We start from the raw sequence: 15,089 nt of genomic DNA, 5'->3' as shown, positions 1-15,089 counted from the left end.
CGGAGAGAAGTGCTCACCTTGGCTATGCTGGTTTATCATGATATTGCAGAACACCTCCAGATTGCAGATGCTTAACATGCACCGGCTTCAGCGTCAAGCAGCATGTACGAAACACAAGCCAGGTACCAGGCTGTTTTCCATGTATTATCTCACTTAACAGGCATCATTTTCTGTTTTGAAAAGAAAGCCTGGTCAGAGGAGAGGTGAGCCTCCCCAAATGAGGGAATAGAACTCTCTCTGTGCTTTTTGAAACTCTAAGGACCCTTACACAACACAATCATCAAACATGCAACAGATGTTAACATTTAGAAGAAAGAACTTTCTGAAAGACATCTTAACATTTCCCAAAAGGTATTTGCTAGTTCTGCTCACTGACCAAACTTAAATAGGGAACAGAGGGAAAGGATCTTTTTTTTTTTCTTTTTAACTTTCAGCTTAAAACAAATAAAAAGAAACAGGATAGATTGGGGTTGGGGGAGATTTCATAAGGCAATGATAACCAGCTGAGGCCTGATGGTCTCCCTAAGATCAAATACCCAAGGCCACAAGGCACCAGTAAATGGGCTGGAAAGAATGAGCAGTCCCTAGAACACTGCTCAGTGTTACAGCCAGAGCCCAGAACTATGTCTTGTGAAATCCCAGTGCAAATAGGGAACTACAAACCGAAACAGTGAGATGCCATTTCAATGAGAAGAGCAAATAGAAAACTCTGAAAATATCACACATCAGTAAAGCTGTAGGGACAGGCCTACTCCCCTCCATCGCCAGTAGGAGGGTGAGGGAATATTCTGGAGACCAGCTGGAAGTACCTTTTATGTTTGGAATGTGCACATCTGTGACCCTTTAACTTCTTTTGTTTTTTTTTTAAAGATTTTGTTTATTGATGAGAGACACAGAGAGAGGCAGACACACAGGCAGAGGAGAAGCAGACTCCATGCAGGGAGCCTGATGCAGGACTCGATCCCCAAACCGGGATCATGCCCTGAGCCAAAGCCAGACACTCAATGGCTCAGCCACCCAGGCGTCCTGACCCTCTAACTTCCAACTCCATCCTCCAGTTTGACCCTGGAGCACAGGTTCTCTGAGTGTGGTCCAGAACCTGAGAATCTTTCCATGGAAGATTGAAGTTCCATGATGTGAGGCCTACTTTCACAGTAATAGCAAGTTTTATTTGCCTTCATATTCTCATTCTGAGTTTATACAGTGGGGTTTCCAGAGGTCACTGACATGGGAGATTGCCACACAATGAATGAAAAGCAGATGTGAAAATGCAGTGGTCTTCTATGAAGTCAGACATTGAGGAGATTTGGTAAAAGTGGAAAACAACATCACTCTTCTTACAAAATTTTTGGTTTTAAAGTTATTTTTTAAGAGATATATAGGGCAGCCCGGGTGGCTCAGCGGTTTAGCGCTGCCTTTGGCCCAGGGCGTGATCCTGGAAAGCTGGGATCGAGTCCCACGTCGGGCTCCCTGCATGGAGCCTGCTTCTCCCTCTGCCTGTGTCTCTGCCCCTCTGTGTGTGTGTGTGTGTCTCTCGTGAATAAATGAATCAAATAAAATAATAAATATATATATGTTGACATGTAATCAACGTATTATTTAAATTGTTTTCAAATTTTCTCAGTTTTAATTTTTAACATGATAAATACTGATAGATACAACCCCCAATCCAAAGTTCTCTGAAATCTTCAAAGGAATTTAAGAGCCTGAGGTATATAGGGGTCATGAGACCAAAAAGTTTAAGAACCACTGATCTAGAGAAACACATCTTGCCTGAGGAAGTACGTCCTAGGATGTTCCCTGAACAACCATGTATAGTAGGAAAATGCAGAGTGAACATACACGACCCTTAACTGAATGGTTAAATGAACTGGGGTGTAGTCCATACTATGGAAAATTATGCCATGCCTAAAAAGAATGAGGCAAATCTACATGAAACAACATGAAAATATCTCCAGGACACATTGCAGACAAATGAGCAAATTGCAAGCTCTTAATGCTTGGCATAATATTTTGTTTAAAATGCAGTAAGAATAAAATACAAATAAAACCATGTTTTTCCAAAGGAACACAGAGCAGCATAAAACACTAAGAAGTAACAGTAGTGGTAGTTACCTCAGGGAAAGAGACCAAGAGTAGGTGTGTCCAAAAAAGGGCAGGGCTTTCACTTTCTCTTGCTGTCTGAACTTGAACACAGACATACACAAACACACAGACTTAAAGATATGTGGCAAATTAGAATTTCGAATCGAGGAAGCTCCCTCCACTGTCACACCAGCAGCAGGTGGTGTGGGATGTATTGGGGCTGGTGCAGGGAGCATATCAGGAGTCTCACTGCCCAAAGCCTGTTTCATCAGCCGAAGCACTGAGGCAACATATAGCCTATTCATCCTTCCTCCTGGAATATTCACCGCATTCCAAACCAATTTGGAAGCTGTAATTCTTCTCAGAACCCATTTGTAATTGGTTACAACTTCCTGTAATCACAAAGATACTAGTAATAGCAGTGATCAAAATATGGAAGCTGCAGCAGCCTAAATAACATCCCAAAATGTGGCAATGTACTGGTTCTCATAACTATCGAAAAGAAAAAAGTGTCCAGTAGTTGAGATGACCTGACAAGTTCCAATAAGGACCTCTCGATCATGATCCTCTTTCTAAAATTCAGTAGCATTCTAAATATTTACTATATTATGAGGAATTTATCCCCTGAAGATGCAACACTCTGTGCTAGGCAAGTCAGACACTTCTACTGCTGAGCTTTGCTTTGGTTTCCTTGTTCATGGTTCCACTATTTCCAGATTTTATTTATTTAATTTACCCAGGTACCTCCTTGCATATAGGATGAAAGCAGTAACAGGATGGTCTGGTATTTTATGAGAATTAATAGACCAATAGAACAATACAAATAGCCCTAACAAGGCTTATTCACATCAGAGTTTATAATAAAGAAATCACCAGAGATCACTGGGTAAGGAATAAGTTCCTCAATAAATAACGATGAGGGAATTATCAGCAAGAGTCTTAATTTACAGTATCAAAAGACCAAAGCAGATTGAAGAGGTAAATTCAAATAAAATCATCAAAGATCATTAGAAAAAAACTAGATGGATATTTAACTGTCATAAGGAGGAACTACACTGGTCTAATCATAACAGAATTGAAGAAATAAAAATTTAAAAGGCAGACAGTTTTGACAATTTAAAATAATTTCTGCTCATCAAAACTAACCATAGTCACAATTCAAAGGTAACTGACAACTGGCAAGGAAGGTATCTGCCTTTAAGGATGGCCCCCAAATATCCGAAACTATCTTAGAAGTTAATAAAATCCATTGAGAAACCAACTTCCCCTCTGAAAGACAAGGAAAAGACACGAACAATTCACAGAATTATGTAAATGGTATAAGTATCTAGGGAAAAACATGCAATGCTGTGATTGAATCAATGTGACCTGAAACAACGGCATAGCTTTATCCATCTACTAAACTGTCAATGACAAACACTACGTGCTGCTGACGGTGGGAGAAGGGCCCTCTCCTACCTGCTGGTGGAAGTGGCAGGGGACGATCCTTCTGGAGGGTGGCCTGCCATGTCAATCAGAGTCCTGAAAATGTCTGCACACTCTGACCTCCTAATTGGACTTACACAATTTGTCAAAATACTGAAATCTTCATTGGAAAGAGAGCTCTGTTCAAGTGTGTCCTCCACAATGCTATTTATATTAGCAAACACATTGTGAAAGGGTTACATTTTGATATTCCTATTCAACATTCAATTTTGTAGCCAACAAAAAACAAGTTTAAGAATACATGGTAAGATGGCCCTGATTTAGTGTTTGATTTCTTAAGAAGTAGAAGCTGTCAGCTATGTAGATCTAAAAAGCCTCGGGGGAAGATATTACCAAGACATAAGAGTGGCTATCTCTGGCAGTAGAATTACTACTATTTTTTTCTCTTCTGTATTTTCCATATTTTTGACACTGAGCCCTGTCTTTATCATCAGATAAAAACATAAAATACAGAGAAAAAGGGGCACAAGCTTTAGAGAGGATGAATAAATCCGTGACAATGAAAAACCCCTTTCCCTGACACACACCTGTATCCCACAGACAGCCAGGCTTGCTTCAGTACTATACAGGTTCTCTCTGGGTCCCTGCACTCCTGGTCACCTATGTCCCCACACTGTCTGCCTCACTCAGCCAGAGCACAGTGGGCATGATGCTCCCAAACTGCCACCCCTTCTCCACTCTGGGCCAAACTTACTGCCTCAGTTAGGGGTTTGGGCAAAAAATCCAAGGAAGTACTGTGCAGAGGAAAGGTGGTGCTTATGTTTTTGTTTTTGTTTTTTTTAAAGGGTGTTGCTAATCCAAACTAGAAGCTGTAAAGGTTCCAAGATGTACTTTCAGTTTTTGCCAGTGGTGGAAATTCCATCTATTATGAAAGAATAGACTTTCTTCCATAGTTTCATTTTCCTTTCTTCCTTTTTTCTTGGGGCAGGGGTCGGGGTGGGGGCAAAGGACAAGGGGAGTAAATAATCAAAAATGGGTCTTCTAATTTCAAGTCAGGAAACAGTGTTCACTAAAACAAAAAGAATGCCTGCCAATGACAGCACACAATGGTTCCTTTTTCTCCACATCCTTGCCAACTTATTTTTTTTAATTTAATTTAATTTAATTTTAGCCATTCTGACAGATACACGTGATATTTCATTGTGGTTTTTTTTTTTTTTCATTGTGGTTTTTATTTGCAGTTCCCTGACTAGTGATGTTGAACATCTTTTCATGTGTCTGTTGGCCATGTGGATGTCTTTAGAGAGAAATGTCTGTTCATGTCTTCTGCCCATTTTTAATCAGACTGCTCTTTTTTTTTTTTTTTTGGTGTTGAGTTGCATAAATTCTTTATATATTCTAGATATTAATCCCTTATCAAATATATCATTTGCAAATATCTTCTCACATTTAATATCTTGCCTTTTTGTTTTGCCGATGGTTTCCTTGGCTGTGCAAAAGCTTATTATGTAATTCCAATCCCCTTATGTAATCCCAATAGTTTATTTTTGCTTTTATTTCCTTTACCTTAGGAGACATACTAGAAAAATGTAGCTATGGCTGATGTCAAAGAAATCACAGTCAACATTCTGTTCAAGGATTTTTATGATTTCAGGCCTCACATTTAGGTCTTAATCAATTTTGTGTTTATTTTTTTGTATGGTGTTAGAAATTGGTTCAGTTTCACTCTTTTGCATGTAGCTGTCCAGTTTTCCCAGCACCATTCATTGGAGACACTCTTTTCCCCACTGTAAAACTGATACAGGAAAATAGTACAGAGGTTCTTCCAAAAAATAAAAACAGAAATACTGTATGATCCAGTAATTCCACTACTGGGTATTTACCCAAAGAAAACAAAAACATAATTTGAAAAGATATATGAAGCTTTATGTTTAGTCCAGCATTATTTATAATAGCTAAGATATAGGAGTAACCTAAGTGTCCCCCAATAGATGAATGGATAAAAATGTGGTATGTACACATACACACACAGACAAAATATTATGCAGCCATAAAAAAGGATGAGATCTTGCCACTTAGGGCAAACAGATGGACCTGGAGAGTATTATGCCATGTGAAATAAGTCAGGCCACGAAAAATGAATACCATATGATTTCATCAGACATGAAATCTAAAAAACAAAACAAATGAATAAATAAACAAATAAGCAAAAAGCAGAACCACATCTATAAATACAGAAAACAAACTGATTGTTGCCAGAGGGAAGGGGCTGGGAGGAAGTAGCAAAATAGGTGAAGGGGAATGGGAAGGGTAATAAGAGCCCCAGCTATGGAATGATAAGTCATGGGAATAGAAGGTGTAGCATAGGAAATATAGGAAATTGACTATAGGAAATATAGTCAATGATATTTTAGTAGCACTGTATGGTGACAGAAGGGACCTATACTTGTGGTGGGCACAGCGTAACATAGAGATGCTGAATCATTATGCTGTATACCTGAAACGAATATAACATTGTGTGTCAATTAATGCCAAGTAAAAACATTAAAAAAATAAAATAAAAAAGAAAACAGACCAAATGCTGCTTGGGTAAGTTCTAGTTACTTTAAAATTGATCTCATCATTACTAAATGTTTGCTTATCTTCTCTCAATTCACATTCCTTCCTCTATTATTGTTTATTTGAGTCAGTTCCAATGATACTATTCAGAGTTTCCAAATATTTTTGACAAACTTTTTTAAAACTAACCCTTTGAAGATACATAAAATTCCATCTTCCAGACAATAGAATAACTAACACTCAGGATCCAGTGGGACTGGATATTCTGTTCATTCACACACTCTGTTGAATGTCTACTATGTATCAAGTCTTAGTTGGAAACTATGGATATAGCAGTCAACCAGAGGACAGAGGGTTCCTGCCCTCCAGAAACTTATGGTCTGGAAAGGAAGGAAGCTGAGAAACTTATGGTCTGGAAAGGAAGGAACAACTAAGAGCGCACAAAGAGAGACTCCGAGAATTAAATGATAGTTTGAGAAAGAATAACATTCATCTCATTGGGATTGCAGAGGGCATGGAGAGAGAGAAAGAGAGGACCAGATACACATGAACAAATCGTGTCTGAGAATTTCCCTAATCTGGGGAAGGAAACAGGCATCCATATCCAAGAGATAGAGAGGAACCCCCACCGAAATCAACAAAAACTGATCACCACCCCAACATATAATAGTGAAGCTTGCAAATTTCAGAGATAAAGAGAAAATCCTAAAACCAGCTTGAGAAAGAGATTCCTAACTTCTATTGGGAGAAACATCAGATTAATAGCAGACCTATCGGGATCCCTGGGTGGCGCAGCGGTTTGGCGCCTGCCTTTGGCCCAGGGCGCGATCCTGGAGACCCGGGATCGAATCCCACGTCGGGCTCCCGGTGCATGGAGCCTGCTTCTCCCTCTGCCTGTGTCTCTGCCTCTCTCTCTCTCTGACTATCATAAATAAATAAAAAATTAAAAAAAAATATAATTGACATACAACACTGTATACGTTTAAAAAAAAAAAAAAAAATTGCAGACCTATCCACAGGGATCTGGCAGGCCAGAAAGGGCTGGCAGGATATATCCAGGGTACTAAACTAGAAAAATGTGCAGCCAAAAATACTTTATCCAGTAAGACTGTCATTCAGAATTGAAGAAAGATAAAGAGTTTCCAGGATAGGCAAAAACTGAAACTATATGTGACCACCAAACCAGTTCTGCAAGAAACATTAAGGGGGACCCTGTAAACAAAGAGGAAGCCCAAAGAAACAATCCATAGAAACAGGGACTGTATAGGTAATATTATGACACTAAATTCATATCTTTCAATAGTTACTCTGAACGTGAATGAGCTAAATGATCAGTCAAGACAGAGGGTATTGGACTGGATAAAAAAGCAAGACCCATCTATATGCTGTCTACAAGAGACTCCTTTAGACCTAAGGACACCTCTAGCCTGAAAATGCAGAGGTGGAGAACCATTTACCATTCAAATGGTCCTCAAAACAAAGCTGGGTTAGCAATCCTCATATGAGATAAATTAGATTTTATATTAAACACTGTAGTAAGAGATGAAGACGGACACTATATCATACTTAAAGGGTCTATCCAACAAGAAGACCTAAAATTATGAATATTTATGCCCCTAATGTGGGAGCAGCCAAGTATATCAACCAATTAATAACCAAAGTAAAGAGACACATAGATAATACATTAATAGTAGGAGACTTCAATACTCCACTTTCAGCAAAGGGCAGATCTTTTAAGCAAAACATCACCAAAGAGACAGGGCTTTGAATGACACACTGGATCAGATGGATTTCACAGATATATACAGAACATTCCATCCTAATGCAACAGAATACACATTCTTCTCAATTGCGCATGGAACTTTCTCCAGGATTGAACCACATATTGGGTCACAAATCAGGTCTCAACGGACACCAAGAGACTGGGATTATTCCCTGCATATTTGAGACCACAATGCTTTGAAACTACAACTCAATCACAAGAAGAAATTTGGAAGGAACTCAAACACTTGGAGGTTAAAGAGCATCTTACTGAAAAATGAATGAGTCAACCAGGAAATTAGAGAAGAATTAAAAAGATTCATGCAAACCAACAAAAATGAAAGCACAACTGTTCAAAATCGTTGGGATACAACAAAGGCGGTCCTAAGAGGGAAATACATTTCAATACAAGCCTCCCTTTAAAAAGCTGGAAAAACAACAGCAAATGTTGGTGAGGATGTGGGGAAAGGGAACCCTCTTGCACTGTTGGTGGGAATGCAAGCTGGTATAGCCACTGTGGAAAACTGTGTGGAGGCTCCTTAAGTTAAAAATAGAGTTACCCTATAACTCAGCAATTGCACTATTGGGTATTTACCCCAAAGACACAGATAGAGTGAAACGACAGGACACCTGCATTCCAATGTTCGTTGCAGCATAGTCCACAATAGCCAAACTGAGGAAGAAGCCATGTCTCTCCTTCGACAGACAAACAGGTAAAGAAGATGTGGTCTATATATACAATGGAATATTACTCAGCCATCAGAAAGGATGAATACCTACCATTTACACTGATGTGGATGGAACTGGAGGATATTATGCTGAGTGAAGTCAGTCAGTCAGAGAAAGACAATCATCATATGGTCTCACTCATACATGGAAAATAAAAAATATGAAAGGGACCATAAGGGAATGGGGGAAACTGAGTGGGAAAAAATGAGAGAGGAAGACAAACCGTGAGAGACTCGACTCTAGGAAACATGTGGAGGGTTGCAGAAGGGTAGGAAGGGGAATGGGGTAACTGGGTGACAGGCTCTAAGGAAGGCGCATGATGAGAGGAGCACTGAGTGTTATACCATATGTTGGCAAACTGAATTTAAATAAAATAAAATAAAATAAAATAAAAGGCAAAAAAAAAAAGAAATTTTGAAAGAACCTAAACGTGCCTCATTAAGAGTACTTAAATCAATTATAAGAATATATGACGCTCTGTAAGAACATGGATGGAGCTAGAGAAAGACAAATACCCTATGATTTCACTCACATGTGAAATTTAAGAAACCACCACCACCAACAAAAAGAGACAAACAAAAAAATACATTCTTAAATACAGAGAATGAACTGGTGGTTGCCAGAGGGGAAGTGGGTGAGGGGATGGGCAAAGGAGTGAGTAATGCAGGGAAGTGCTGAATCATTACAGCATACACCTGAGATTAATATAACATTGTAAGTTAATTATACTTTAATTAAAAAAATAGTGAGGTAATGCCTATGTACTAACATGGAACACCCTCCAAAACATATGAAGTGGGAAAACGCAAACCACTATGTAGGACTCAATTAGTTTTTAAAAGAATGTATACCTGTGTACTCATGAGAGGAAGGAGACTTTGAGGCTGTTCTAAGCATCCATAATGGTAAGTTACCTCTAGCACATGATGAAGGTGGTTTATGCATCATTTACCATGAGAATGTTTTTAGGTACTATTTGTACAATAAAAATACAACAGTAAAAAAGAAAAAAAAATTAACCCAGAAAAATTGTACCCATCAGTAGCCTCTCCTGAGTGGAGGAAACACAGGGAGAACTGTAAGCTAATAGTATCAGAAGCAGCTATAGTTAGCATCTAGGTCTGTCCTTCGGCTCGACGGGGCTTGGGGCGGTGTCGGGCTGGCCTAATGCTGGCCCTGTAAAACTAGCCCCGACAGACCAGATCCCTCTGCCCAGAACTGCAGGTGCTCGTTGGGAAGGCAGCAGGGAGAGAAGGCTCCCCCGGCAGACAAAACACCTTTTCCAGGGGTCTGCTGGCTGCCCCCGCTGCTCATCTGGTCCAGCCAGCCTGGCTCAGGGCAAGAAGCACCCTGGCAGGAGATGGAGGCTCTCCTCTCCCAGGGCCTCCTGACATGCCAGGTTAGGGCACCAGAGAAACAAAGCAGGAGGAATACCTTGGCACCAGGACCTATATATATACAGCCCTAGGCCAACGGCATGGCAGCCCCTGTGGAAAGACTCCAAGAACATGGGTCCCACTGATGTTGAAAGGTAGCTTAGGGAATCTATTTCTTTAATAGCTTAGATAAATGCTCTTAAAACCTCAGAGCTTAAAGGCCATGTAGCCTACTTAGGCATTCTTTTTTGTTATTTTTTAAGTAGGCTCCATGCTTAGCATGGAGCCCAATGTGAGACTTGAACTCAGGACCCTGAGATCAAGACCTAAGCTTAACTGACTATGCAAGCCACCCACGCACCCCTACTGATGCTTGTATTCTACACAGAGTTGTCACCCACCTATTTCTAAACTCTAAACTCTGGGGATAGGTGTATTAGAACAAGGGTCCTTCTGTGGCATAGAACTTTGCCTCCCTGCAGCTTCCACACTGGTGACACGTGTGTGTTCTCCGGGCCACAGGAAATGGCATTCATCTGCCTGACCAAGTAGAGTGCTTCGACATTACAAACACAGCTCCCTCTTCATCATGAAATACTGCCAAAGGGAATCCGGGGTACATGGAATATAATCCACACTTATAAGTCAAACAGGGCAACTTGGCTCCCTCCCATGATGACCTGTATCCGTGAATGCTATTATTGGGGACAGACATCAGGATAGAAACCACAACTCAGCATGACTTGTGTTCTCAAATGCCGGGTAGCCCAGCGACTGGGAAGTCTCTCTCTCCATGCCAGGAACCCTTGTCTCTAGCTGGTGAATTCCAGGCACTGGGTGGGACCTGGCAACTGGAATTTTTGACCTAACCTTATCCTTGGAACCTGGCTTCCTTTCTTCCATGCTTTCCCTTCCCCAGAATGCCCCTGCTTCCTCTGAGCCCAGCCACAGTCCAAGGGAGAACCCCAGAGAGTCCTTAATGTGCTCCAGCATTTCCTTCATTGTATTTTTATTGAGCACTTGTGTACAAGACATGAGGCAAGGCAAGGGGAGAGAAAAAGTTAGGGCCCGTAAAACAGAGTGTCAGTTCTCCCTTCTCTGGCTTCCATCCCAGTCTTCCTAGTCCAGGCACGATGACATGGAAACTGTCTTCTGCTGTGTGCCAAGTTAATGTAAAGTTGGGTTGTTGGTTTTTGTGCAAACCCAGCTTACCTTATGGGGAGCTGGGCCTGGAGTGTTTTAGACCAGCAGAGTTAGAAGTATCAGGCCTCACTAGACCAGGTGTGTGTTTTAATTCTTACATTAGTTCAACAGCCAGTAGCTCACTATCCCAAAGCCTTCCAAATGCTCCTGGCTACACTTCAGGGGTTAAGGATGTCTCCTAGCAGGGGCGCCCCTGAAAAGGTGATTTTTCACATTTTATATATACACACCACCACCCGTGGGAAAAGAGTGAGATTTCCTGCTCTTCCCTATCAGCCTGGCTGGACTGACCTGACTCTCACTGTCCCAATTGAGTACTCAACCAGACAGGTCTTCCCCAGTCCAGCTGGCTTCATCCCACATGCCTGAAGCATCTGAGAAGAATGGGAGTCTGCTCCACAGCTTCCCCCAACCTTCACCTGCTTGGGGCTCAGAGCATGACACTGTCTTGCCACTGAATTACATGCTGCTGAATGTCACCTATCAACATGTCTGTCCTAGCACCCAGATAGGAGGTAAACTCTTACAGGGTGGGAGGAAGACCATGCCTCAAACTCCTTTCTTGTCCCACTCAACACACAGCAGTGCTCTGTGCATAGCGTAAGGTCAGACTCCTGCTGGGTGAAACCATTCCCAATGCCAGCCAAATGCCTCTCAGCCCATCAACTTAAACTTGTTGAAAGTGCTTCTGCTTTCTGAATCCCTCTAGTATGGGGGGGTGGGGTAGATGTCAACTTTGATCACCAAGGGTAACCAACTCCCTCCTCCTGGCATCAGGTGCCCAAGACTGTTACTCCTCCATGACAGGGACTGTGCCTCATTTATTCCTGGGCCCTCGGGGCATAGCACTGGGTCCAACCCATAGCTGGTACCCAAAGAACATCTGCTGAAGGGAGAGATTATCTCTAGGACCCAAGCTGCTTGGTGGTTTTCCTTTCTACTAGAAGTCCCAACTCCTGATCATCTGGAAGGCGGAAGGAAACCCCAGGACTATGCCTGCCCAAAGACAAAAAAACTGATCACGTATTCTCCACAATGAATTTGGCAACTTCCTGCCACACTGAACAACTTAGTGCTGTAGATCACAAAATTAAGCTTACCATAACCCTCTTCTAACTAACTCCTCCTGCAACTTCACTATTCTCATCAAGAGTACCACCATTCTCAGGGTACCTGGGGGGCTCAGGCTTCTGACCATGATTTCGGCTCAGGTCATGATCTCAACATCATGAGATCGAGCCCCCGTATCAGGCTCTGCACCCAGTGGGAAGTCTGCTAGATATTCTCTCCCTCGGCCCCTCTCCACCACCTGCTCTGTGCATGTGCTCTTTCTCTCTTTCTAAATAAATAAATCTTTAAAAAACAAAAATCCCCCCCACCATTCTCCAATCATTCTGGGCTGCAGCCTTTCTATCAACTCTGGTCATATCTGCCCTTCATTGCCTATTAAAAACTAGGTACCCAGGTGCCACTTATTGCTCCTTGATCTCTTAGAATTCACCCCTTCCCATCCTTTCCCTTCAAATCTTGGCCCCCATCCATGCACAAGACGTCAACCAAGGCCCCATCTTCTGGCATCTGGCCTCCCTAGCTCCGATTCTCCTCCTTGATCCCAGACCCTACAGGATACCATCAGGCTTATTCAGTACTGTTTTCAACCAGTCCATCCTCTGCTCACACAATAACTTTGCACTTTTAAAACTACCAAGTCTGTACGCCTCTGTTCTAACGGACCTGGACCCATATTCATGCTCATAACCCAAAACTGTGACTAACGCTCCTCCTCAGGGAGTACAGTCATTATCTTTCTCCTTCCAGGAACATATATAACATTCTCTGCGATCTCAGAATCTTTTTTTTTTTTTTTTTGGTATATTTTTTATTGGAGTTTGATTTGCCAACATACAGTATAACACCCAGTGCTCATCCTGTCCAGTGCCCCCCTCAGTGCCCGTCACCCAGTCACCCCCACCCCCGCCCTCCTCCCTTCCACTACTCCTTGTTCATTTCCCAGAGTTAGGAGTCTCCCATGTTTTGTCACCTTCTCTGATTTTTCCCACTCATTTTCCTTCCTTTCCCCTATAATCCCTTTCACTATTTTTAATATTCCCCCAATGAGTGAAACCATATAGTGTTTGTCCTTCTCCGATTGACTTACTTCACTCAGCATAATACCCTCCAGTTCCATCCACGTTGAAGCAAATGGTGGGTATTTGTCGTTTCTAATAGCTGAGGAATATTCCATTGTATACATAAACCACATCTTCTTTATCCAGTCATCTTTTGATGGACACCGAGGCTCTTTCCACAGTTTGGCGATTGTGGACATTGCTGCTATGAACATTGGGGTGCAGGTGTCTCGGTTTTTCACTGCATCTGTATTTTTGGGGTAAATCCCGAGTAGTGCAATTGTGATCTCAGAATCTTAACAAAGGTCTCACCTCTGCTTATGCAAATTCCACTGTGCTCCACGGCCAGAAGCCAGCACCATTTCTCACATAGGCTTTCCCCCAGGCCCAGCCCCACCGTCCTCTCTTCTCTCCCACCGTCCATCAAACTGTTTCTAGCTGCTTTCCTGCTGACTCGAAAGTATCCTTTTTCTATGCTTCAGCTCTTGAGGAAGACCAGAGAGTCTTATTAGGCAACCACAAGATCCTGCCCCAGACACTGGCACCTCAGACGCGTTATTATGAGTAAACGACAATCCACGTGAAGGGGGCTTGTTCATCCCCCATTCATAGTAAGGCCGTTCAGATGGAGGATCCTGGGATCCCACTAATACCAGCCAAGGGCAGTCATTTCCCATCATTCACAACCAACCCCCCAGAGCTCAAGTCTCGGTATCGACCAGTGAGATAAAGAAGGGAGCGCACAGCTTTCACGGAGTCCTCTTCTTCACGCCCTCCGCTCAGCCGCTCCGGAACTTCTCTGCTCCAAAATTGTGGATAATTACGCAAATGTGGGAGAGAGAGGACGGGATGAGGAGGCCGTGGTTTCCACAAATCTGATAGCGAGGGCAGGACACGCACTCCAGGGCGCAGTCGGGATCAGCGGGGTGCAGGCAGAACGGGGGGGGGGGGGGGGATGCAAGCGGGATCCGCAGGGCCACAGCCTGCACCACGTGCGCAAAGAACACTCGAGGCCATCAGCCCGGGGCTGCCTTTCTACCCCGCGTCCCCGCCACGGGGCGCGCAGTCAGACCACGTCCCGCAGACCCGGGACCGAGGCCCACGCGGCTCGCGCCGCCGCCCGGCCCCGCCCCTCCGCCCGGCCTTACCCGTCGAGATTTCCTGCGCGAAGGCCAGCGAGATGAGCAGCAGCGGCAGCCCCACGGCGATGTACGTGACCATCTTGTCCATCGCCAGCTCCAGCCGCAGCCCCTTGAACTTGGGCTCCGAGGGCTCCTTCAGCAAGAAGTCCGAGAACACGTACTCGGTGGCCAGGTGGGCGATGGCCATGGCCGCGGCGGCGCGCTCAGGCCCCGGGCCCAGGGGGCGGGGCGGGCAGGCCGGGACCCCCGCCTCGGGACCGCGGCGCCGCGCCTTCGCCGTCCCCTGCCGCCCCCGCGGATTTCGCTTTCCCTTTGCCGGCTCCCGGGCCGCTCACACATGCGCCAGCCTTTGTGCGCCGGGGCGCGCGGCTGCCTATGAGGCCCAGCGCCGCCGCCGCGCCCCCGCCCGCGCTCCGCCCCGCCCCCGCCCGCGCTCCGCCCGCGCTCAGCCAGCCCCGCGCCGGCCCCGGGTGCGCTCCCGCCTCGCCCGCCCCCCGCGCCCCGCCCCGCCCCGCCCGCGCCCCGCTCGCCCCGCCCAGCTCTTCCGGAACCCGAGCCCTTCCGAGCTCCTCCGACAGCCGGGCGCGCGGAGCCGCGGGGGACAGGTGGCCCGCCCAGCACGGCGATCCCCGGCGGAGCAGCGGCGCCACGGAAACGCCCCGCCCCTTCGGCCTCAGCGC

General features: G+C 44.3%; 1 protein-coding gene across 2 annotated transcripts in view; it reads right to left on the bottom strand.

Annotated features, from left to right (window-relative positions):
- The window catches only part of PANX1 (pannexin 1), a 46,132-nt gene extending 31,328 nt beyond the window's left edge, over positions 1–14,804 (bottom strand). Inside the window, exons 1-2 of one of the 2 annotated variants that reach the window (XM_077867502.1) lie at positions 14,416–14,555; positions 18–170 (exon numbers count right to left, since the gene is read on the bottom strand). In XM_077867502.1, coding sequence (XP_077723628.1) covers positions 18–78 — 61 coding nt within the window. In that variant the 5' untranslated portion in view covers positions 79–170; positions 14,416–14,555. Of the gene's footprint in view, positions 1–17; positions 171–14,415 lie in introns of both variants that reach the window. The other variant, XM_077867500.1, reaches the window with a different exon arrangement.
- Positions 14,805–15,089: the final 285 nt, after the last annotated feature.

This window comes from Canis aureus, chromosome 23, assembly GCF_053574225.1.
Source record: "Canis aureus isolate CA01 chromosome 23, VMU_Caureus_v.1.0, whole genome shotgun sequence".
Classification (NCBI taxonomy): Eukaryota; Metazoa; Chordata; class Mammalia; order Carnivora; family Canidae; genus Canis; species Canis aureus.
This window is presented reverse-complemented; position numbering and strand designations above follow the sequence as displayed.